Here is a 25,584-nt window from a genome sequence, read left to right on the forward strand (position 1 = left end):
GTGCTTGGGGGGGGGCAGAGATGGCAGAGGTGGCTCCCTTGGGCTCACTGGCTAGCTGGCCTAGCCTAATGGGCTCAGTGAAATATTCTGTCTCAAAAACAATGCGGACAGCTCCTGGGAAGTGACACTGGTTGTCATCTGTCCTATATCTGTACCTGAATGCACACGTACCACCCACACATGCACCTGCACGCATGCTTGCACACATACACACAACGCCAGGCAGGTTAGGTCCCTGAGCTGTATTAAATTGGTTTGTCTATAAAATGAGGAGGGTCCACAGAAACACAGAAGGCCTACTGGTCTCAAGATTGCCAGGCACTACGATGAGAGAGATTGGCGCGCTGTAAGGACAGGGCACTATGCCAAGAACTGAGTGCCATCACCAGAGCATCCTCATTCCATCAGTGGCCCTGGTTCCAGCTGGAGTGGGCCAGCTGCCCAGAGGCTGCCGGGCAGTCCTAGCAGATGCTCTCCTGCACAAATTCAACGGATGACACAGGCCCATGGGGCCCCCTGCTTCCTCTGCCTAATGAACCAGCTGCCTCCTTTGGGCAGATGGCCTTCCAGGGGGCACAAGACAGAGGGAGCCTGGCTCTCCACTCACCATCCCTCAGGGGAAATTAACAACAAATTGCAGATGAGCTGTCAAAAAAAAAATAACACAGGACATTCCATGGCCAGGATCTTAAATGGCCAATCAGGATGAGCTAATGCCAGTTCTAGGAAGTGCAGCCCTCGGCTGGGGTCTGGTGATGCCCACCTGGAATACTTCCCATCAGTATCTGTTTTGCAATGGGCAGTGGGGTGGGGAGAGCTGGCATCTGCAGGGAGGAAGATGGGAGCATGACCCAGGTCCCTGGAGGCCAAGAAGCTGGGAGCCCTGGAAGGACAGGCCACTTTTCAGACTTAAGGAGTCTCAGCAGCCTCTTCTCATCTGGTCTCCCCCCCACTGCCCACCCCCATAAAGCAGCAGGGAGGAGAGGCAGGTTTGTAGTCAGGGGGCCTCAAAGACTCGAGCTACATCTGGGGGCGGGGACAACTCAGTGCTTGCCTAGCTGGTTCCACCCCCAGGACTACAAAACTAAAACCAATCAGACAAATGAAACAACAAACAAACAAACGAACAAAACAGGGGCTGGAGAGTTGGCTCAGTGGGCAAAGTACCTGATGGGAAAGGATGAAAACCTAAGCTAGGATGCATGCACACAGCTGTCTGGCTTAGTGACGTAAGCCAGGGTACATGCACACAGCTGCCTGGCACAGTGACGTAAGCCAGGATGCACACACACACAGCTGCCTGGCACAGTGACGTAAGCCAGGATGCACACACACACAGCTGCCTGGCACAGTGACGTAAGCCAGGATGCACACACGCACACAGCTGCCTGGCTTAGTGACGTAAGCCAGGATGCACTCACACAGCTGCCTGGCATAGTGACATAAGCCAGGATGCATCACACACAGCTGCCTGGCACAGTGACGTAAGCCAGGATGCACACACACACAGCTGCCTGGCATAGTGACATAAGCCAGGATGCATGCACACAGCTGCCTGGCATAGTGACGTAAGCCAGGATGCACTTACACACAGCTGCCTGGCACAGTGACGTAAGCCAGGATGCATCACACACACAGCTGCCTGGCATAGTGACGTAAGCCAGGATGCACTCACACAGCTGCCTGGCATAGTGACGTAAGCCAGGATGCACATGCACAGCTGCCTGGCTTAGTGACGCGTGCCTGTAGCCCTGTGCTGTGGGGAGAAAGAGGAGCAAGAAAGACAGATTCCTGGAGCTTGCTGGCCAGACACAGTCTAGGAAACTGGTGAATGCCGGGTCAGTGAGAGACCTTGTCTCAAACAAAAAATGAGGTGGAAGGCTAGAGAGGTGGCTATGTAGAACATGTTATTCTTTTCCGGAGGACCCAGGTTCGGTTCCCGGCACCCACCCGGCGGCTCACAGTCACCTGTGACTCCAGTCCCAAGGAACCCAACACCCTCTTTTGGCTCCTGCAGGCACCTGTGCTCACATGGGGGCACAACCATCCACACACACATAAGTAAAAACACTTAAAATCTTTCTAAAGGTTTGGAGAGCAACAGAGGAAATCCTTTGCACAACAAACCCCTTGAAGGAACTTAAACAGCCCGGGAAAGCCCTGAGGTCCCCACACGGAGAAGGTAGGAGGGAGGCTGGGACAGGAAGCCATAGCTTGTCTCTCACAGTCAGAAGGGTACATGGAAACGCCTTGTGCAATGAGATGAAGCCAATAAAGATGTATCTCCAGGCAGATCATCATGGAATGTCATCCGAGACAGAGGGGCAACTTTAAAGCTAGCCTGTACATTTTATAGGAAGCAAGAGCGCATCAATTTACAACTGGAGAGAAACCGACAAAAAAAACCTGGAGCCAGGCTTGTGCCTGTAATACCTGCGCTGGGGGGGAGGCTGAGGCAGGAGGATTGTGAGTTCTAGGGCCAGCCTGGGTTACAGAGTGACAGTGTCACAAAACTAAGCTAAACTAAATCACCAACAGTTACCTAAGCACGGGGGAGGGGGGGTGGGAGGGTGGGGGGCAGCCAATTGCACAAAATTGTCCTGTGACCTCTGCCCATGTGCTGTGACATACATACCATCTGCCACACAAATACACAAAAAATTTAAAGAGGATCACGTAAGCGCTTTCTGATAAATGAGTTATGGATAATAACTGCTTTCTGATTTCAGATTCTATATCTTCAGGCCTTTCTGAGGCTAGCGTGTATGAAGGAAACTAGGTATTTCCACTAAATAAACAGCTGTGGTGGTTTGGGTCCTCCCTCCCCCCACCTCCCCTTTTACATCTCGATGATCTAACCCTGGGACCTCTCTCAGAAATGGGGTCTTCACAGAGGACAGCACGTGGAAAGGAGGACATCAGGGTGAGCCCTGGTCCAGGATGCCTGGCGGCTTTATAAAAATTAGGAAATTAGACGCTGTCTTTAGTCACTGCTCTACTGCCGTGAAGAGACACCATGGCCAATGCAACTCTAACAAAAGAAAACATTTACTTGGGGCTGGATTACAGCTTCAGAGGCTAAGGTCACCATTAGCATGGCTGGAAGCATGTGGAGCAGTAGCTGTGAGCTCTATATCCTGATCTAGGAGGCAGGCAGAGAGGGAGAGGGAGAGAGGGAAGGAGAGGGAGAGGGAGAGGGGGAGGGACAGGGGGAGAGGGAGGGAGAGGGGGAGAGAGGGGGGAGGGGGAGAGAGGGGGAGAGGGAGAGGGAGAGGAAGGGAGAGAGGGAGAGGGAGAGAGAGAGGGAGAGAGGGGGAGAGGGGGAGGGGGAGAGGAAGAGGGGGAGAGGGAGAGGGGGAGGGGAGAGGGGGAGGGAGAGGGGGGGGAGAGAGAGAGAGAGAGAGAGAGGAGAGAGAGACTAGGTCTGGTGTGGGCCTTTGAAACCTCAAAGCCTGACTATGATGCACCTCCTCCAACAAGGCCTCCGCCTCCTAATCCTTCCAACAGTTCATTGACTGAGCATTCAAACATGAGCCTATGGGGCCCATTCTCATTCAGACCACCACACAGGTGGACGCAGGGAGACTGCCACACGCCAATAAAGGCAGAGATTGGGCAATCCTTCTAGCAGCCAAGGAATGCCAATGCTAGCCAGAAGATTCCAAAAGCTAGGGGCAGTGTCTCCTGCATAGGCTCAGGACAAAGTAGGTCTTCCAAGGCTCCAATTTTGAACCATTCACCTCTAAAACTGTGACAGTGTCTGTTAGTTACGCCCCAGTCTGTGGACTTTGTTGTGTCCACCTTGGAAACCAACACAAAGAATATAAACAGAGTTGAACTGGGAGCTTGTCACCAGGAGACAGAAGGAGTTGGGACCAAGCTCTGAAATAGAGGGAAGTCCTTCAGACCTGAAGTCACCACTGAGCCAGCAACTTCCTCTGGTGTCCAAGAACCACTGAGATGTCTAGATACATTTGCTAACACCTTGCTCCTGCTTACAGATGAGGAAACTAGAGACCATAAAGGTTCCCATGTTTGCTTGAAAAAATGTCCAATCCCCATTTCTTAAGAGGTCCTGGCTGGAGAAGGGATCTATGGAGAGAGATTGTGACACTGGGTGGAGATAGATTGGTGATGTCTGCCATAGCAGGGTTAGAGAAGGGTCCTATGGAAAGAGACCCTGGTGTGTGTGTGTGTGTGTGTGTGTGTGTGTGTGTGCGTGCGCGTGTGCAGATAGATTGGTGATGTCTGCCATTAACAGAGAAGAGATACAAACCTACATACCTGGGGTATTTGGTACAGAGGCAGACAACCAAGAAACAATCAATATTCTGTGACTTTTCTTTATGTTGGTCTGAATTGTTTTACTGTGGTTTCTCAGGACACCCCTTTCTAATGTTCTTTGTTTGTTTGCTTGTTTTTGGTTTTGGGTTTTGGTTTTGGTTTTTTGAGACAGGGTTTCTCTGTGTAGCCCTGGCTGTTCTGGAATTCACTCTGTAAACCAGGCTAGCCTCAAATTCACAGAGATCCGCCTGCCTCTGCCTCATGAGTGCTAGATTTAAAGGTGTGTGCCACCACTGCCCAGCCAACCCTTTTCAAAATTCAAGTTTAGTCTGACCCTAAGGGGAAGGGAGCCGAATTAGGGATTTCCAGATGGCAGGGGTCAGAAACATCGGCAAGTTACAGGGGTTAGTAGCATCCATTTGATGACCTACTATGGCTGTGTGTAAGCCTTGAGATAAGCACTGACTCACAGGTGTTCATAGCAATCTCTCTGAGGACATCATGAGGAATCTTATTTGATTCTTCCCTTTGCATGGGGCCTCGGGGTATCCAAATGAAGTGTGTAGGATGATGCCAGATGACCCAGAACAGCCAGATTCCCTGGCAAAGGTGTGTGGGAAATGCCTAGGCAGGGACCCTCCTTACCTCTCACAGCCAGCAACGCCTGGGCTGTGGCAGAGCCCAGAAGGTTGTGTGCAACACACTCGTACGCCCCAGCGTCTCCAGCTTCCACACGCCCCAGCCATAGGCTCCCATCTGGCAGGGTCCTGAGCCTCCGGTCAGCCTGTAGTGGTCGACCGGCCCGTAGCCACTCGATTGTGGGCACAGGCTCTCCAGTGGCCTGGCACCGCAGCTCCACATCCTCTCCCAGCCTGACTGTCAGGTCCCGAGGCTCCACCAGGAACACCGGGGCGCCTGTGGGAGGGGTCAGGGCAGGTTTTAGGATCCGGTGACCCGTGCTCATTTAGATAGAAAACACTAGAAGGTGGGAGGGATATGCGGAGGCTCACGCGTCCCTGCTGTTTAACCTCTACACTGCCTCATACGTGCCCTTTTCTGTGAAAACCCTGTCCTGTGTGCACACGGCTGCTTTTGCTCCATAATGCCATCACACATTTCATGGTGCCCCTCCCCATGAGATTACATCACTAAGAGCTTGGGTGCAGCTCAGTGGGTAAGAACATTCACTGTGCAAGCATGAGGACCTGAGTTCAAATCCTCAGCACCCACGTTTAAAAAGCCAAGTGGGCACTCCCCTGGTACTTATTCTCTATACTATGGTCAGTGCAATGCTCAGTCACAAATGAGACATCTATGTTGTCCCCCTACCCCCCATGCCAAGGCTCACGGACTACCACGGAAGATAGGGCAGAGAGTCTGTGAGACAGGTAAGAGAGTCTGGATATGACGGGACTGCTGAGGCCATGAGCTCTCCGCAGCTGTGGTTTGCAGGATCAAAGCAATCAACTTTCCAACATAGCCGGGGATGGGCTTATGAGCCCCGCCCCTGAGGGGCTTCTGGAGAAGCTGGTGGCTTTTCAGAGTAGGTTTTCTTTAAGGGTATGGCCCCAGGAGGTTGACCTCCATCCATCTGATGGCCAAATGCAGTGGGAGTTTATTTTCTCACTGTTGTACAGGCCAGAGTTCCAAAATCAGTCTCACTAGACTGAAGCCAATGTGTAGCGCTACTTCCAGAGGCTCTGCAGAGACTGGCCCTGCCCAGCCTCTGGTGGATGTGGCTCTCCTGGCTGGTGACTGACTGTACCATGCCCTCCTGTGCCTTTGGCTGTGCCTCTGCAGCTACCTAATCCCCATCTCATGACTCCTCTGGAACCTGCTGAGATTGTCTAAGACGGCTTCTAGCCCTTTTAGCCTGATCACACTGTGCTCGACACAGGTAGATCTGTCTGGGGGAGCCACGTCTAAGCTCGCCACAGCTTTCTATAAAAGCTGAACTGGTGTGTGTTGTGTGACCTCAGGACTCAGCTCTGGCACTTATCGCAACAGAAATGTAGGTGTGTTCCCCAAAGACCGGATGGGAATCTCCTTCCTGAGCTGCTCAAAATCCCCCAAACTGGAAAGAATCCTCTGGGGGATGCAGAAGCAATGGTGGCCACATGGTGGAAAGCCATACAGCCACAAAAAGGAAGGGAGAGATTATTCCAATAGCGTCGACTGCAGGGAACCAGGGAGTTGGCTTGGCCTAGTTCCCTTGAGGGGCATGGTGTGTCGTAGCTTTTCAGGTGAGAGTCCATGGCTCCTGGGGTACAGTGTACCTTCCGGTTCCTGAGAGAATGAAGCACTCCCTCAGGCAGTGAAAGGTTCAGGCCATTTTGTGCTTCTCTGTGTGTTCCCTTAGCGGTCAAGGAAGCATAGAAATTTGACAGGACAATTGGTCTTAGACGTTAATCTTGTGTACTCTGTATGACTGGCATACTTCACTGTATCCTGGCAACTACAACTGTACTGATGCTGGCAACTGCCATTATATTCTGTTTCTAATAAAGGTATAGAAAATCTGATTGCTCTCAATAGAATTGTCACAGCCTCAATTGTGCTGTGGCCCTCCCAACCTGCCTGATTTAATTCCCCGTGGCCACATCGGGTGACCTTGACCCATTAAGTAAACGTGGGCATTTACAAAGGATGGTGTCACAGTTCTGAGTGAAGGAAGCCGGACCTGTGACATGATCCCAGGTAGAGCCTCTCTCTGGTTTTGGTGGGGCTGGAGGTGGAACTCTGGGCCGCATCCACACTAGACACATGCTCTACAACCAAGCCTGCCCAGCACCGGATTCTACTTCATTGAATATAAGGGCTGGGGAGATATCTCATACACATAAAATAAAAATTGTAAGTCTTAAAAATGAAAATAAAACAACAAGGGGGGGTTGTCCTGCAGCCATGGCTAAGCAAAGTGGTCCTCCCCCCTCCAAAAAGGACAAAGCTTCAACAAAATTGACGAAATTATTTCAGCGCCTAAGAAACCAGCCAAAGACCCGCAATACACAGAAAGCTTTTTGGTACTTTAACTGAGAGCAGCGGCAGCCTTCAGCCTTTTGCCTAGGACCCTGATCATCCCGCTCCACGTGGCATCCCCGCCGTCCACCGTGAAAACCAGTAGCTTTCTGTCACCAGGGCCTGGATGCATTTTCAGTGGAGACAGAAACATACCCAGAGGCTGAAGTGCGTAGGGGAAAACGGACTGGAGGAGATAACAGCCCCTCCAGCAGCCTAGCCGAGGAAACCGTAGAACCTGCCAGAACTTTAAAAAGGGAAGGGAGGTGTGAATGGCCTGGACTGGTCACTTCCCTATATCCCAGGTGGACTGGAAGATGCAGGTAGAGGAAGACTATGATCGCAATGTCTGGTTGAAGCAGTTTTGTGATGGCCACTTTCGGATCTTTGGTGAGTCATATCTGCACTTTCCCCTGTGTGGGTCAGCTGTCATTGCTCCTTCAGGCTGAGCATTTCCTGGTTCCTGAAGGAGCCTGAGGATCCAAATGTCGCAAGCAATGTGATAAAGGATGGGGGTCTCAAGCCAACCTCCCTGCTTCACAGGGAAGGGAGATGGCACAGGATCACTGTCAGGTCTGCTCCTCCGTGGTCTCTGCTGACCCCACAGAACACCGAGGGCTCAGCATTGTCGGGCAGCCTGGGGCTTCCTAATTCCTGTGCTCCCACTAACCATGTGTGGCGAAGGCTCCCTCATGAGAAAAGTGTCATTAGGCCTGACATGGGGAACGATGTGTGGAGGAAGTGTGGGCTGCACGCTATCTACGCATGGCACAGGGCATGTGCGAGGTGACTCCCATGGTGATTAGAGCAAGGTGACTGTCCTAGCAATTTAGTCTTCCCGCCTCATCATTTGTTTCTTCTATTTTAAAACTTTAGTTTAAATTACATTGTATTTATTTACCCGCCTCATCATTTGTTTCTTCTATTTTAAAACTTTAATTTAAATTACATTGTATTTATTTACCCGCCTCATCATTTGCTTCTTCTATTTTAAAACTTTAGTTTAAATTACATTGTATTTATTTACCCGCCTCATCATTTGTTTCTTCTATTTTAAAACTTTAGTTTAAATTACATTGTATTTATTTAAGACCTGGAGAGATGGCTCAGTGGTCAAGACTGCATACTGGGGCTGGAGAGATGGCTCAGAGGTTAAGAGCACTGACTGCTCTTCTAGAGGTTCTGAGTTCAATTCCCAGCAACCACATGGTGGCTCACAACCATCCGTAATGAGATCTGGTGCCCTCTTCTGGCCTGCAGACATACATGGAGGCCAGATGTTGTATTCATAATAAATAAATAAATCTTAAAAAAAAAAAGACTGCATACTGTTCTCGCAGAGAACTGAATTTAGTTTCCAAAATCCATGTCAGAAGACTCATAACTGCCTGTAGCTCTGACTCTGTGGGCCACTCTACCCATGGGCGCGCGCTCTCTGCTACACTCCCAAGACTTCTTCACTGGGTTTCCTGAGGCTCAGACAGTGCTACGAAAGCTCTGAGCTTCGTGTCCAATGCAGGAGTTGTCACTTTAACCTCAAAGGCAGTTTTGAGTCTTAAATAGAAATGACAATAGAAGTAATAGCAACATTTCTTTTCAGCCCGACCCTGAATCACCTTCATCCTACATTTGGGAAATGTTTCACGGGCTTCAATGACACCTCCTGCATAATTAACTGTACCCAGCTACAGCTGGCCCCGAGGGCCCACGTCACCTGACCTCCACCTGCTAGGGACAGCTGAAACTCACTCTGAAGCACGAGTGTCACCACTTTCTTCACAGCACCCATCTCGTTCGTGGCCAGGCACTGGTACCGTCCCGCATCGTCCATCTGCAGGTGGCAAGGAGAGGGTGCAGGTGCTCAGGTGAGGACAAGGGGCAGCTGGGCACAGACGGGCGACTGTACCGAGACTCAGCTAGCTGGGAGGGTGTAGGGTGGATGGTGGACAGGGAAAAAGGAGTCCTGGAGGCAGCGAGGGAGCCCAAGGCCTCTCATCTGCTATGCGGAGAATCCAGTCCCTCTGCACTCAGAACCAGGAGGTGAGGAATGCGGGCTTTGTTGCTGGAGAAAGCATGGTTCTGATTCTTCCAGAAGTCTACGTGAGCTACTATTGCTCTGCTGTGCATTGTGTGTGGGATTTGGATGCCCTGGGAATATGTTTGCTAAATGCTATCAAGCACACTTTAAAAATTATCTATGTATTTGCTGTTTGGAGTGTGTGTGTGTGTGTGTGTGTGTGTGTGTGTGTGTGTGTATGTATGTGTGTCGTGCGCACATGCACATTCGTGGAGGACAGTGGTCAACTTTGGGTGTCATTCCTCAGCTTCTATCTATCCACTGTGTTCTCTCTGGCCTGGAACTCGCCTGGGCTTGGCTGGCCAGTGAGGCAAAAGGTCAGCCTGAGTATTTGCCCAGGGTTTGGATTATTTGAGTTACCAGGCCCAGCTTTTACAATGTGGGTTCTGGGGATCAAACCCCAGTCTTCATGCATCATGATGAACACTTTGCCGACTGAGCCATCTCCCTAGCCTGGCCTGGTCCATTCTAAAGCCTGAGGCTCCTCAGGATGCTTGCACTAGAGTGTGAAGCACACGGGGTATCCAGCCCACTCACTCGGTGGCTAAGGACACTGTTCACAGGGTGTCATGTCCATGACTCCAGTCCAGGGTCTCCAGCCCACTCACTCGGTGGCTAAGGACACTGTTCACAGGGTGTCATGTCCATGACTCCAGTCTGTGGTGATTCAGGGAGACACCTTCATTCTTTTTTCTTCATGCTATTGCTGCTAGATTTTTATGTTATTTTAAAAAGCAGAACATGGTAGCGCACGCCTTTAATTCCAGCACCCAGGAAGCAGAGGCAGGCAGATCTCTATGACTTTAAGGCCAGCCTGAGACTACACAGTGAGCCCTTGTATCAAAACAAAACAAAACAAAACAAAACCAATAACAAAATACCATTCCCAAACAAACCAAACAAAATTAAAACCAAACCAAAAGAAATATTTTAAAAATTCAAAAAACAACCCTCCCAACCATCCAGGAGGTCGTTCCAAGGGGCCTGCACGATGCAGAGCTGAGGGTGGAGGCCAGACCCACGTGGCTGGAGTGCCACAGCTACCACAGCACCCTGTCTCTGAAGACTCGGCTTCCCAAGAATAAGAGCTGCTACAACTGATGCAGGCGCCCCCAAGACTGTCGCAGGTGTTGCCTTAGGTCCCTAGAACTACTGTAGGTGTCCCTAGAACTACTGCAGGTGTCCCTAGAGCTACTGCAGGTGTCCCTAGAGCTACTGCAGGTGTCCCTAGAACTATTGCAGGTGTCCCTAGAACTAATGCAGGTGTCCCTAGAACTACTGCAGGTGTCCCTAGAACTACTGCAGGTGTCCCTAGAGCTACTGCAGGTGTCCCTAGAACTATTGCAGGTGTCCCTAGAACTATTGCAGGTGTCCCTAGAGCTACTGCAGGTGTCCCTAGAACTACTGCAGGTGTCCCTAGAGCTACTGCAGGTGTCCTTAGAACTATTGCAGGTGTCCCTAGAACTAATGCAGGTGTCCCTAGAGCTACTGCAGGTGTCCCTAGAACTACTGCAGGTGTCCCTAGAACTACTGCAGGTGTCCCTAGAACTATTGCAGGTGTCCCTAGAACTACTGCAGGTGTCCCTAGAGCTACTGCAGGTGTCCCTAGAACTACTGCAGGTGTCCCTAGAACTACTGCAGGTGTCCCTAGAACTATTGCAGGTGTCCCTAGAACTACTGCAGGTGTCCCTAGAGCTACTGCAGGTGTCCCTAGAACTACTGCAGGTGTCCCTAGAGCTACTGCAGGTGTCCCTAGAACTATTGCAGGTGTCCCTAGAACTATTGCAGGTGTCCCTAGAGCTACTGCAGGTGTCCCTAGAACTACTGCAGGTGTCCCTAGAACTACTGCAGGTGTCCCTAGAACTATTGCAGGTGTCCCTAGAACTACTGCAGGTGTCCCTAGAGCTACTGCAGGTATCCTTAGAACTACTGCAGGTGTCCCTAGAACTACTGCAGGTGTCCCTAGAATGGTTTCTGGTATCCCCAAAGCTGTTATAGGACCGTCACAGGTGCTAACCCTCACGGCACTCATGCTGGCTCAGGCAGGGTGGCCGTCACTGAAGCTGTTGTTGTTGTACTAGGCCCGTTTTTAATCACTATTGGCATGGTTCCCAAGTGGGCAGGTTCAAAGCCCAGGACGACATGGTTCCAGGACAGACTGGTGAGCTTCTGGAACGTGGGGTGCTGATGAAAGCTGGATGGGGAGCTGACCATAGGGAACGGGCAGCAGAGACTGAGCAGTCAGCTTCCTGCATGCACTGTGACCCTGATCTCCAGTGTCTTCATTTACAGGGGTTGGAGTTACTTATTACCTACCTAGCCTAATCATATTGAAAATAATGTTAAGGCAGCTTTTCTCACAGGTCACTCTTTTCTCTCTCTCTCTCTCTCTCTCTCTCTCTCTCTCTCTCTCTCTCTCTCTCTCTCTCTCTCTCTCTCTATGTAGCATTGTAGACCAGGCTGGCCTCGAGCTCACAGAGATCCGCCTGCCTCTGCCTCCTGAGTGCTGGGATTAAAGGTGTGCGCCACCACCGCCCGGCTATCACAGGCCACTCTTAAATAGCTGGCGTAAGTCCTCTCTACTGACGATTTCCCACTGTTAGCCTGCGAGGCAGATATAACCTGGACAGCGGTAAGGCACAGACGCAGTGAGTGGGGGTGGAGAGATACCTAACGAATGAGCAGGCAAGTGTAGACACTCTATAGAGGGTGATGCTAACCTAAAGAGCCCCCTTAACAGTTGTAAAAAGTGTAGGCCTGGACCCCGCCTTGCCTTGGTCCTGAGGATGGTCAGGGAGCCGTTCTGCAGCTGGAGGTAGAGGCGGCTGACGGGCAGTGGAAGGCTGTCTTTGGTCCAGCGGATGTCTGGAGCTGGATCTCCACGAACCACACAGTCTAGCTGGATGCTGCCCCCTACAGGTTCTACCAGGTAAGAGAAGGCTTCCCCTTGTAGGACTGGAGCCTCTGTAAGACCCAGCACAAAAACAGAAGGGAGGCCCCCCTGAAGGCCAGCATTTCACTAACTCACCACCACATGCTGCTCAGCCCCCGCCTTTCTCCTGAGGCCTAAAGAAGCTCCTGCTGGCCTAGCATGGCGTGCACAGGGCAACTGGCAGTGACCACCAGAAACTGTGCTGGAAGGGAGTTGCTGCTGAATGGGAATTTTGCTATGATTGATTAGTGATGTCTGAGCGGACACAGGAGGGAATCTTGTCTTATATGTGTCTACAGTACTGGTCTGCACAGATGGATTACCCCAGCTGCAGATCACATTGGACACGTGGGAAAAGAACCATAGGAGCCGGAATGCGGGGGACACAGAAGCTAAGGGATTCATGCTACTCTGCAAGCGCTGCTGGCTAGTTCACAATTCCTGTGTTCCTGAGGTCGAATCTATCCAAAGTCAGACAGTCTCACTGCCTCGTGGGCTACACTGCCTCCAACAAGGCCCACCCAAAGCTAAGCAAAAAATCCCTATGTGCCAAGGGGACAACAGTAGCAGACTGGGAATACCTTGCCCGCCCCCCATTGTCCAGTTACAGGTGGGGGTGTCAGGGGACGGACACTGCTTTCTGTACCACTCCCTGGGGATGAGTTTACAGAGTCCACAGTAGAACCCAGGTCCCAGCAGTTTATGAAGTCCCCCAGGGGGTTCCAACACACACAGGTTGAGGAGTCACTGGTTAGAAGGCAGGAAGCTTGCTTCTTAAACAGCAGGAAATGGGTTACAGGAGGTCTACGGGGAAGGGCGGCAGGGGCTCCCATCCTACCCTTCACGTGGACGAAGCTGACAGCCTGCACCCGGCCAACTCTGTTCTCAGCCCAGCACACGTACGTCCCGCTGTCTTCTCGGGCGACGGTTGCCCGCTGCAGTGTGCTGCCCCCATCCTGCTCAGACACCCCCTCTGTGGTGGGAGAGGAGATGTCTGTGACTCTTACTCCAGGGACCAGGGCCTCCATCCCTGCACAGTCTGCTGAGGCCTGTGTATCCAGAAGGTGCTCAACAGGGATGCAGAAACCGATGGGGGGGGTCCCTTCTCCATGGGTGGCAGGCTGACTGGGTCAGGTCTACAAGTCACAGAGGATGTGGCCAGAGAATTTGCCTGTTTTATAATTTCCAAGTCAAGGGTGCCAGACAAAGAATCGCAGGCCTGCAATCCAAGTGTTCGGGAGCTCAAGGCCAGTGTGGGCTATACGAAGTCCTGTGAGCTCTCTGATGGGCTATCCTGTGGTTCTCAGTCTTGCTAATGCTGTGACTCTCCCATGCCATTCCTCGTACTGTGGCGATCCCCAACCATAAACTTATTTCTGTTGTTACTTCATAAGTATAATTTTGCCACTGTTATGAGTTGTGATGTAAATACCTGATATGCAGGATATCTGATACGTGACCCCTATGAAATGGTCATGACCCACGGGTTGAGAACCACTCAACTAGCTTGGCTGTCCAGTAAGGTCCAGTAATTTGCCTGTCTCTGCCTTCTCAGAACTGGGCTTACAGATACACAGTGCTATACCCAGCCTTTTCCGAGGGTGCTGAGGACTTGTACCCGTACATACTGACTTTCCCTAGATATGGTCTCTAGGACAGGGAAGGGACAGACGCTGCCATCATGGGGGATTTATGTGGGATGCCACGTGTATTTCTGCATTGAATCATCCTGTCCTTGGCAGCCCAGCTTTTCTCTGCATCATAGAAGACATTGCTGGGACATCTACTGCAACTCCCTTGGAAAGGGTGGAGCCCAGCGAAGCCTTGTCTGCCTGTGTGCAGCTGCACACGGGTGCTCAGCAGCCCTGGTCTCAGACTTGGGTATAGTGATGCGCTCCACAGTAGAAAATGCCATTTTCAGGAGAGGTACCCAGCGAGTCGCTAGAGAAGCAAGCGTTTGCCAAGTGCCTACTATGTACTCTGAAACCCTATGTTCCCCCTGGGCCTCAGAAGGGAGGACAGAGTTACCCCTATGAGAGTTGCATCTCAGGGACAGAACACAGGCAGCCCCTGCTGACCCAAGGTCTCTGGGCTGGGTCTCTTGTTCAGATGGCTTGTTGCCAGCTCTGACACATGGCTCAGGATGTATACCCACAGGCAGGCCTCTCTGTTTCCTTGTGTGGCCTGGGCATCCCTCTTCCACCGCCCAGATCCCACCGCCACCCTCTTCCACCTCCCAGATCCCAGCTTTCATCACCCCGGACTCCAGGAGACCCAAACCTGTCACGGGCTGGTCGTTGATGGTCCAGCCAATGCGAGGTGTTGGGCTGCCCCGGGCTGCACAGCGAAGCCATAGCCTGTCCCCAAGGCGCAGGCTGCGGTCCCCGGGGAGGGTGGTGAGGACAGGCAGTGTCAGGACAGTGAGGTGCACACGGCGGCGGGCACGGCCCACGGCATTCTCTGCGGTGCAGATGTATGTGCCTGCGTCCTGACCCTGTGGACAGACGGGTGTTCAGGCTGGAGACTGCCTCTGCACCTAGCTTGGGCAAAAGACCTATTCTCCAAGGATCCTACGGAACACCCAACCCAGACAGTAGAGTGTTTCCCCCCAGATCTTACAGTCAGCAATAGACTGACTTCCCTGAGGCTAGGCAGAAGTGCCCCCCCTTAACCACCCAGGCTTTGACCCAGTCCTGTTTCCTGAGATTTACTGAGTGGTCAGCCCTTGTGCTCAAGCTGACCCACGCCAGTTTATCCATGTTAGAAACATCCAAGAAGTGGCTCCTCCCTTGGGGGACTTCATGAAGAAAACCTAGTGAGGTTCTGAGGGGAGACGTTCTTCAGAGCACTGGGATGGAGCTAGTGCTCCTCACTGCTGTGGGGCAGGGTCACATTTCTATGTCACCATACAGTTGCCACGCCATTGAAAATGTGGCTCCTTTTGCAGGACTGATAATCAAGGGCGCTGGTACCCCATAGCCCTGGCCCAGCAGCAACTCTTGAACTTGGAGGACACACGCAGGTTGACTGAGAACAACTGATTACTCTGGAGACACAAAGATATCATTACGCTACCCTGGCAGGTGGTGGTGGAGTCCAGTTTCAAACCTGGGTTCTGATCATGGACAGGAGCTGTCTTGGGATATCCAATTGTGCTCTGAGACTTGGTTTATCTTATTGGGTGGGATGCCAACACTACCCTCCCAGGTTCCCAGGGGCTAACAGGCCTAGCCAGGCTTGGCAAACAGGTGGTACTCCACAGATATCTGCTTCGCTAGGGCCACACTCACCTCAGAGTTCCTCACCAAGAGTTCCCCAGAAGGTTGCAGGGCGAATCTGCCATCAGCTCCAGACACCAGTTGGCCATCCTTTTCCCAGGTGATGGCTGGCTCAGGGCTGCCCTTAGCTTTGCAGGGCAGGAGGGCATTAGAGCCCTCAGTGGTGGACAAATCTGGGAGGCCATTCTCTATCACAGGCGGGACTGTGGGAGATGGATGCCCATTTGAGGGTGGGTTAAGCCGTGGTGGGGTGGGCTGCTCTGTGACACTGCCCTTTGTGGTTCCCACAGCCCCTATCAACTTCTACCACCTGCCCAGCCATAGGTCATTGCCTGAGGTCAGAGTGACTGGAGGATTCTGTTGTTGATGTCATGTCAGTGTGACCTGATTGCACCTGTGTGCCCACATGTGTATGCACACACACACACACACACACACACACACACACACACACACACCTTAAAGCACTATAGTGGGGACAGAGACTGTGGAGGTCCCCATTAGCCCAGGCTCCCTATGTGTGGCAACCTCAGAGACCATGTGCAGCTAAGCTTGTACACCTCGTTCCCACAGGGACTATGCTAGGGATAGAGTGAAGGTCACAGGTAGGTGTATTTGGTGTCATTTGTCAGATGTCATGCATTTATGCTGGGCCAGCAGGCTCAGCAGGGGTATAGAGGCAGGAGCCACTGGATTCATGGCAAAGCCTGACCATAGCTGCAGAGCCACGGCCATCCAGACAACAACCACGGGGCCAGAGGACCCTGAGCCCCACCGAACGCTCTCTGTACGGTGAGCTACGGGACAGCCATGTAGAAGCTTTTGAGCAGGAGCAATAGCTACGGTCACCAAGTGACAATGCAAGAAGGAAGGCCAGGCGTGCACCCCAGGAGGGGCTGGAGAAGGCAGAGGGTAAGTATATATGCCTGGAGCAAGGCTGTGGACAAGAGGGAAGCGAGGGTTCTCTCTAGTTCCTTCAGCAGTGCTGGGTAGGGAAGAGGTAGGCATGTTGGTCGGCCAGGGCTAGAATAGACGATGAAGAGATAGAGAGCCTCAAAGTCCTGGGTCACCACGTCTCCTGCAGGTCCCTCCTGGACCCACCTTGTACTACCAGCCTGGTCTTTGCCATGGCATTGCCCACACTGTTCTGTGCAATGCAGAAGTAGTTCCCAGCGTCCTCTGGACTGGTGTGTGTGATCCACAGCTGGCCGCTGGCAAGGACCTGTATACGTGTTCCTAGATTTGGAAGGATAAAATGATGGCTGGCACTTGCGGTGCGGGGAGTGCCTAAAGCAGTGGTTCTCAACCTGTGGGCCAGGACCCCTTTGGGGAGGCTCACATATGAGATATCTTGCATACCAGATATTTACATTGCGACTCATAACAGTGGCAAAACCACAGTTACAAAGTAGCAATTAAATAATATTGTGCTTGGGGTCACCACAGCATGAGGAACTGTTATTAAGAGTTGCGGCATTAGGAAGGTTGGGATCCACCGGCCTAGAGAAACCGGATGTGGCTTGAGATGATCTGTCTGATTTGCTGGCGTGACAGAGTGATGGAGCTGACGGGACACTCCCAGGAAGGAGGGCAGGAGGGGGCCGCCAGAGCAGAAGGTGGGACTGTGTCTTGGGCCCAGGCTGGGCTGTGTGGGCCCTCTCCCAGGGGTGGTGGTGGGAGGGGTCTCCTGGGCAGGAAGGGGCACCATCTTGCCCTTCCAACTGGCCATTGCGAGGTCTCACCTTCAGGGATGCTGAGCCCCTCCTTCTGCCAGACGATCACTGGCTGGGGGATGCCAGAGGCCTCACAGGGTAGCAGCACCTCCTCCGACGCCACAGCCTGAACCACGCTGGGCAGCGGCTTCACCACAGGGGAGGCTGCAGGCACAGAAGACAGAGGTCCCTCCCACAGGAGCCCCTCAACCAGGATGTGTGTCAAAGAGGGGGGCTTCTAAAGGAAGAGGGGCCCCGAGTCGCAGACCAGCAACAAGGCTGCAGGGAACCTGTTCTTTCCCAAAGATTCCATACTTGGGATTCCTCTCAGGTAGGCTGGTGTGTGTGTGTGTGTGTGTGTGTGTGTGTGTGTGTGTGTGAGAGAGAGAGAGAGAGAGAGAGAGAGAGAGAGAGAGAGAGAGAGAGAGAGAGAGAGAGATTGGGGGAGCTGAGGCCTCCCCTATACTTCCAGCTCTACCTATCTCCAGTCCCTCACCTGCTCCCTTTACCCAGGGGCCTCAGGTGGCCCAGTGGAGGACTTACCTTGCACTGTGAGGACCATGTGCTTGCGGGCCACCCCGGCAGAGTTGCGAGCTGTGCAGGTGTACCGGCCAGCGTGGATGGGAAGGGCCTGCTCAATCTCCAGAGCACCTGTGTGTGGGGGAGGAGCCAGGCATGGTGGGAGAGGGAGGGGCTGGGGACAGGAATCCCTAGTGATGGGGCCGGCAGGGCTGTTGCCAACACCCTTTCAAACTGCCTTTGCTGCCCATGGGTAAACCTCACAGGGAGCGGAGGGCATGGGGACCAGGCATGACTATGACAGCTTCCTTCTACTCTCTGGGCCTCAGTTTCTCAATGTGTACAACGAAATCAGACGAGATGGGCTGCTGGGCCTCCCGGCTGTGGGAACCCAGGGTCAGCACTGGGAAACCCAGCTTTCTCTATGTGCTCCTCCCAGAAGCCTCCGGGACTCCCAGCTTCCCTCTCACAGCCTGGGGCAGCAGTGAGCTCAACCTCACAGCAGAGTGTTTGGGGATGCCACCTGGGGTCCCCTGAGGCCTGCTGGGAGGGGGAAGAGAGAGAGGTCACTGGCTTGTAACCCCAGGTTGGAAGGAGGGATCCACTGCACCCAGACAGTGTGAAATCGGGGGGGGGGGGCTGCCCTGCCCAGTGGTCTTGAGAACAGGGTTTCCTAACACTCAAGCGGGAAATTACCCTAATCATTTTGACAAGTAAATGCAAGTTTTTTTTGCTTTTTTTTTTTGAGACAGGGTTACTCTGTGTAGCTCTGACTGTCCTAGAACTCACTCTGTAGACTGAGCTGGCCTCAAACTCACAGAAACCTGCCTGCCTCTGCCTCAGGTGTGTTGGGATTAAAGATGTGCACGGCCACCACCCAGCTGCAATTTTTTTGAGACACAGTTTCATGTAGCCCAGGAAATACATAGCTAAGAATGCCCTTGAAGCTTTAATCTTCCTGCCTCTACCTCTCAAGTACTGTAATTACAGGTGTGGACCACCAAGCTGACCTTATGTGGCTCAGGGGATGGAACCCAGGTCTTTGCCCATCTACCAAGTGAGCCATATTCTCAGCACAGCCATGGCATTTACAAATCACCACCCCCATTATCCAAACCCCATCAAATATAGGAACCCTCAAACACCAATAGTCAAAAGCATGATTTCAAAATGAAGGCTGAAACCCTTGAATGAAACTAGCTTTTCCAACATTCCCAGGGGTTTTTCTCCTTTCGCCAGAAAAGCACTGATTTACCCAGGATCCCAGAGCTCCTCTGACGGGCCTCAGATAGCAGCACAGCGCACAGGAAGAGGTACCGAGGCTCAGAGAGGGCAAGGGTCTCTCCTCAGGCCACACAGCAAAGTGAGGGAATCCCTTCTTCCCTGCCGCCCAGGGCTCTTTCTGCAGCCTCCTCCCTCCTCAGAGGCTTCTCTGCTGCCCACCCTCACTCACCCGAGGGCAAGACTCGGTAGCCGCTGCCCCTGGCTCCCAGCTGGGTGCCTGCTTTGCTCCAGGACACGACTGGGGCTGGTGACCCTGTGCTGTGACACGTGAGGACCACAGGTGCCATCCTGGTTACCGTGAAATGTGTCTGGTCGTCCGCAATGGTGGGCGGTACTGAAACACAAAGTAAGTCCCTGCTGAGGGGCAGGGGGGGCAGGGGCCATGGGACCATGGGACAGGGCTGCCATAAAGGGGCTTGAGTAATGACGGGCCAGAGGCTGAAGTTATGGGATGGCAAAGTCACTCTAGTATACGCAACACATATTTTGGGGCCCAGAGACATAGTCATGTATAGCTTTTTGGTGAATAGCCTGGTGACTTTGGAGATGACACTCTGTTGAAATCTGGAGGAAAAGCAGGCGTTTGGCTGGGTGAAGGGAGCATGTTCCTGGCAGAGGGAACAGCATGTGAAGAGTTCCTGAGGCAAGGAACATCCATAGCTGGTCCCAGAGCAAGCCATGGGGCAAGCTGAAACCAGGAGCATCAGTGGGGTTGCAGGCCCTTGCAGGTCCTGCTGAAATTTTAGTCTGCCCTGAGGGCCCAGGCATCTGAGGAAGGAACAATTTAAACCTGGGTGACGACAAGGTCAGACTAGACTCTCAGGAACTGTACCACAACCTCAGTTACGTCAGGAAGGTTTTCTGAAGGAGGCATCCCAAGATGTCTTGGGTGAAGCCAGCGCAGGTCCCTGCTGGCAGGAGAGCTCCTGAGAGGGAGGGCGTTGTACCCACATTTCCACCTGTGCCAGGACTCACCGTGGACGGTCACCTGGTAGCGCCTGCGAGACTCGCCCACCTCATTGCTCACCACACACTCAAACTGGGCTGAGTCCTGAGGGCTGGGAGCTGCCAGGAGCAGGGCATTGGAAGGCAGGAGCCTGGGATGGACAGATGGTGGCTGAAGTGAGTGGCCCGGGGTGAGCTAAATCGGTCTCCCCTGCTTCTATCCCTAGACATGACACTTGAAGTATCTTCTGAGGGCTGGAGAGACGGCTCAGAGGCTGAGAGCATCGCCTACTCTTCCAGAGAATTCAACTTCTGTTCCCATCACCCACGTCAGGTGATGACAACTGTTGTAACTCCAGATCCAGGGAATCTAAGACCCTCTTCAGGCCTCGTGGGCTACTGCACACACGTGGGATCCATATATTTAACACAGACAAGCATCACGCACAGTGGGGGAAAAAAGTATCTTCTGGAAACTTCTACTCTTACGACGTCTCAGCTATTGGACTTGTGATTCACTTTCGTCCCCACCCATGTTTCTCTGTCTCCTGCATGTTTGGGACAATGATTCAGATCATGACAATTGATCTCCAACCAGGAGACGAGACACACAGCAAACACTCCTGGTGGACATTAACCAATGGCTGCACGTGAGACAGCCCTCGGAGGCAGCCTCAGCCTTCACGCGTGCCAAACACATGGCCTGCTATTGGGCCTCCCCCCACACAATCCCAGCACCCCATGTCCTGTTTTCAACGTGCTGAATACATCACATATGTTTTTCTGTGGGGGCCACGTGTTCAAGCACCTCTGGCCAGGTGATCCTATCTGCCTCAGTGTCACAATTGCCCCTGGCACCCTGAGGTCTGGGGGCCGCCTCACCGACCCTGCTACACTCTGTGATGAACCCCCATATCTTGCCACTATAAGATGACTGTCCATTACCGGTAGGCGTCTTGCTGCGTGCGGAAGTCCAGCTTCTGCCCGTCCTTCCACCAGCTCACCAGGGGCTTGGGAGAACCTTTGGCTTCACAGGGCAGTGAGGCTGGACTGTGAGCGGTCAGGGTCAGGTTGGAGGGGCCAGGGGCAATGGTTGGGGGCTCTGGGGAGAGGTTTGTTATTAGGAGACAGGCATGGGATGGGCACATGGGGGCTTTCTGTGACTGTGCCCAGAGTAGGCGCTCAGGCTTGGGACACTCACTGCCACACTCAGCTTCTCTCTCTTGGAGCTGGGGTCAGGAGGGCTCTCCAGGGAGCACTGACAACAGGCCTTTATGCTAGATTGTTTGGGCCTTTTGAGTCCCTGAACTTGATGCCTTCCTGACACCCCATCCTTGAAGGAGGCTGACCACAGGACCTGGTTCACTGACTTTGAGCCAGCTCCTTTGGAACCTCTAACACCCTGTGCTTTGCCATTCACTTAATTAAGGAAGGGTCTATGACACGTGTCCTCTGGGTATGCAGGGCTAAGACTGTTCACTCCTGGGTTTCATGGCTAAAACCTCTTGAGGATCATTGCTTTTGGACCCTGACATCTGGAACAACTCAGAAACCAAGCGGGACTAGCAGTGGATGCTGAAGGGCAGGAAGAACACCTTTTCCTGTTCACCTACCAAAGACTCTGAGGTCTAGGCCTTGCCGGTCAGAGCCAGCCGAGTTGGACGCCATGCAGAGGTAGTGTCCGGCATCCTGTGCCAGGACTGGATGGATCCGCAGTGAGCCCTCAGGCAGAAACTCTAGTCTGGAAACAGAGAGCAGGTGGCCATGGAGATAGGCAGATGGGATTCTGAGAGGGGCTGGACTCCTGACTCTGTCTTCAGCAAGACACTCCCGTCTGCCCCCAGCTCTCCCTACAAAAGGATTAAAACTCATTCCTGCACACAAGAGACCAAGAAGGCTACCACACACGACCTGACTCCAGGTCAAGAGGGGCTGCTCCAGGTGGCAGCATGCTCACTATTTTGAGGATGGCCACAATGGCCAGACAGTACTATGCAATCCTGCCCTTAGACACAGTGGATTGGATAGCAGATGGTCCATCACACAGGCTGGGCCAACGGCATTGCATGCCTTGGGAATTTGGGTTTGATATTCACAGAGGGCTTGCTGCCTCCACAGATTGTGTGAGTTGGGGAAGCTGTACATTTGGGGTGGGGAAAGGGTACCTGCCATGATCAGAGAGAGAGAGAGAGAGAGAGTAGGCAAGGAGAAAGGGAAAGCAGAGGAGTGAACACCGTATCTAGAGAGGAACAGAGAAACAGAGGTTCACGATGGCGTGTGCCTGTCCTTTTGATCTGAGAGCCGCCTGCATCCTGTGTAAAGTCACTTTTCTGCTCCAACTGCTCAAGAGAGCTCCTTTTGTGATTGACAAAGAGGACCCTAAACCCACGATCCTCCTGAAGCCCTCCCCTTTTGGCTCCCACCTGGGGCTCCCAGGATCCAGAGGAATCCCATCCTTCCTCCAGCTCATGAGGGGCGTGGGCACACCGTGGGCCTGGCAGGGCAGCAGGGCTGTGCGGTTCACCGGGGTGTCCACGGCGTTCGGTCCTGGCTGGATGGTGGGTGCCGCTGGGGAGGGGCAGAGGGCAGGGCTGGGAGCCTGTGGCTCCGAGGGGATGGGGGTAGGGAGGGGGACACTCACTGTGGATCTCCACGTGGAAAGCCACGCTGGTGCTGCCTGCAGTGTTGCGGGCTGTGCAGCTGTAGTCCCCGCCATCGGCCGTGCTCAGCGCCTGCAGCTTGAGGAACCTGCCCCGCTCTGGGAACTGAGTATGGGCATCTGCCTGCAGAGCCCCCGGAGTGGGGGGGGAGGGATCTTTATTGGCACTTGGCTATGACCCCCGACCTTGGTCCCATGGATTCGGAACTGAGTTGGCATCCTCTTGCTGGGAAAGCAAGGTGGCGCAGAAGGGAAGCTCTTGTCTCAGAGTCCCGCCTGCAGGTCTGTACCTCCCCTAGTTTCTGCTTGATGGATCCCATGGGTCAAACCAGTCTTGGCCCAAATAAGCACCAGGCCAGGAGGTCTGAGGAACCTATGAGGCTTGGCAGCAATGGCCTCTGCCTCATCATAGGCTAGCAACAGACCTGTATCACAGGGTCACTCTACTGAGCCCCAGGAACATAGAGGGGCTGAGCACTGTCATGAAACCCCCACCCAAAGACCTGCAACGCCATAGTCCATAACTACAAACTGGTCCCTAGGGAAGGATGGGCACAGACAGCTTGTCATAGATTTGGGTCACAGAGCCCTCAGTGTAACCTGAAGGTACCACGGAGAGAACACCAGGTGTGAATCCTGGTCTTGCTGCAGTGCCCAGACACGATATGGAGTGACAATAATCATCAAGGTAGAAGGTGTGCCCAATGCAGACATGAAGAGTGATGTCCAGGACAAACCCCCAGCACCTTCAGAGGCCTCAGAGCTGGCGATGAAGGGGCCCACCTGAAGCAGGACGCCGCCTCGATGCCACTCAATCTCTGGTGCTGGCTCTGCCTCCACCGAGCACTCCAGGATCAGCTGCCCTGGAGCCAAGCCAACCACAGAGCGGGGACCCCGGGGCCCAACAACATTTGGAGCGGCTGGGGAAACGAGAGACTATGAAAGATGGACCCACCCTGCAGGTCCCATTGTGCTCCTTCTTCCCCTGTCCCCTTGGCCCCTACCTTGGACCCTGACCCAGAAGCTCTTCTCAACTTCACCTGCAGGGCTCTCGGCCAGGCAGGTGTACAGCCCAGCATTGTCCACCTGGAAACAGAGCAAGGAGATCAGCTGCTTCTGGCCTCTTGCCACCCCGCCTTCCAGCCAGCTTATCCCTCCCTGCAATTCTCTTCTCCATCTTGCTCTTGAGGTGCGACCAGGACAGGCATGCAAGAGGAAAATCCCTCTTGCCCCAGCTATCAGCTTTTTCTGTTCTTGGCTCTGGCCTGCCTAGGAGCCCATAGGACATAGGCCCGAGATCATGTCCCTAGCCACAAGGCACACAAGAGAGGCTTGGCAGCTGCCCACAGGACAGTTTCAGCTTCTCATCCAGTCCTAACTCAGCTGGGCAGGTGCCAATACCTGCACGTTCCTCACACGGAGTACGCGGCCAGCTTGGCTGTCATTCTCTACTCTCCTCAGGGCCTGCCCGTCTTTATGCCAAGTGATGTTGGGTGGGGGGATGCCTTGGGCCTCGCACAGGAGTTCCAGGTGGGCACCAGGTGTCAGTGACAGCTCTGCAGTCTGGCCGGATTCCACAATGTGGGGGGGATCTGCAAGATGTCCACCTTGGGTCAGACATTTCTCCCCTCCCTCAACAGCCAGTGGTTCACAGCTGAGGGGCCAAGAAACATTCGAATATGGGGACGATGCTGGGTGGTCACTTAACATAGAAATCACAAATCTATGTCCTCAGGACAGTTATTTGTACTTTGACACAACAAGGATTCAGTATATGAGGAACAGACAGAATTAAGGCAAATGTCTCAACATTTGGTCCAACATTGCACTCTCTTGGGTTGCGTTTCGAGGCTGTGTCCCTAGAGATGCTGGTGGCTGTAGCGTTTGCTTCTGACACCAAGGTTTGCTTGTAAAAAACGATGGAATAGAGCTGAGGAGGACTGTATTTCTCAGCCACAGTTGCTTGGAAGACGAGGCCGGTGAGGCTTCCCAGTGTTGACCCCAAACCTCCGGGGGCCTTGCCTTCCCTCACCCCATTTTTGTTCCCCTCACCCTCCAGCCACTGAAGCTGCTGAGGACGGGGCACCCACCCATCACTGTCAGTCGGAAGCTCCTCCTGGCCTCCCCTGCTTCGCTTGCTGCCAGGCAGGAGTAGGTCCCCGAGTCACCAAAGCTCACTGCTTCCAGCTTCAGGCCAGGCCCCTGCTCAAGGATCTGGGGCAACAAGGGCTTCCCATCTTTCATCCACGACACAAGGGGCAGGGGGCTTCCCCGGGCCTCACACGGAAGGACCACTTCGGAGCCTTGGACAGCCATCACATCATTCTGAAACTCTACAGGTTCCAGGGTGGGGGGTTCTGGCGGGGAACAAAAGTGAGGGCAGGGTCCATTTTACTCCACAGCAGGTGGTCCTCATCCTGGATCTTTATACCAACTGTGGCCTCATGGATAAGCCCTTTGGAACTGCCATGATAGGTGAGTCCTCCCCACAGCACCCCCCCACCCCGATGGAGCTGGGGTCCAGAGCCACTGCTCTACTACCATAAACTATACCTGTCAGTGCTTGGCACACTAGAGTGCCTGCTCACTGCTTGGGGAACAAATGAATGGACAATAGAAGAAACCGGATTAGAATGCCCTGATGAGCAGGGAACGGGGACTTTATTCTCATCACAGCCAATGGCACCGTCTGCATCACCCCGCCCCATACCGAGTACCAGCACGGTGAAGTTCCGGCCAGCCACACCAGCTGGGCTTGCAGCCACACAGGTGAAGATGCCTGAATCTGCCAGCTGCACCTGAGAAATTCTGGACCCACTCCCCAAAGTGGGAGAAGGTGGGGGGGAGGGGAGGGGCGAGAGAGGAAGAGGTTGAGT

The 25,584-nt window shown here is 53.4% G+C and overlaps 1 protein-coding gene across 3 annotated transcripts in view; it reads right to left on the bottom strand.

Moving 5' to 3' along the window:
* Hmcn2 (hemicentin 2) overlaps positions 1-25,584 on the bottom strand; it is a 140,500-nt gene that overhangs the window by 9,454 nt on the left and 105,462 nt on the right. For all 3 annotated transcript variants that reach the window (XR_005877070.1, XM_013124789.3, XM_040745007.1), the window contains 20 exons: positions 25,419-25,516; positions 24,799-25,065; positions 24,110-24,300; positions 23,713-23,794; positions 23,492-23,628; positions 22,691-22,832; positions 22,473-22,617; positions 21,663-21,790; positions 20,995-21,151; positions 20,080-20,201; positions 19,274-19,438; positions 17,845-17,952; positions 17,332-17,466; positions 16,691-16,825; positions 15,602-15,792; positions 14,592-14,805; positions 13,150-13,284; positions 12,153-12,343; positions 9,052-9,133; positions 4,930-5,199 (listed from right to left, as the gene is read on the bottom strand). Coding sequence is in view for 2 of the 3 variants with exons in the window: in XM_013124789.3 (XP_012980243.1) it covers positions 4,930-5,199; positions 9,052-9,133; positions 12,153-12,343; positions 13,150-13,284; positions 14,592-14,805; positions 15,602-15,792; positions 16,691-16,825; positions 17,332-17,466; positions 17,845-17,952; positions 19,274-19,438; positions 20,080-20,201; positions 20,995-21,151; positions 21,663-21,790; positions 22,473-22,617; positions 22,691-22,832; positions 23,492-23,628; positions 23,713-23,794; positions 24,110-24,300; positions 24,799-25,065; positions 25,419-25,516 (3,095 nt within the window). In the remaining variant the exon portion in view is untranslated. The remainder of the gene's footprint in view (positions 1-4,929; positions 5,200-9,051; positions 9,134-12,152; positions 12,344-13,149; positions 13,285-14,591; positions 14,806-15,601; positions 15,793-16,690; positions 16,826-17,331; positions 17,467-17,844; positions 17,953-19,273; positions 19,439-20,079; positions 20,202-20,994; positions 21,152-21,662; positions 21,791-22,472; positions 22,618-22,690; positions 22,833-23,491; positions 23,629-23,712; positions 23,795-24,109; positions 24,301-24,798; positions 25,066-25,418; positions 25,517-25,584) is intronic.

The sequence above is a fragment of the Mesocricetus auratus genome, unplaced genomic scaffold, assembly GCF_017639785.1.
Source record: "Mesocricetus auratus isolate SY011 unplaced genomic scaffold, BCM_Maur_2.0 Super-Scaffold_100004, whole genome shotgun sequence".
Classification (NCBI taxonomy): Eukaryota; Metazoa; Chordata; class Mammalia; order Rodentia; family Cricetidae; genus Mesocricetus; species Mesocricetus auratus.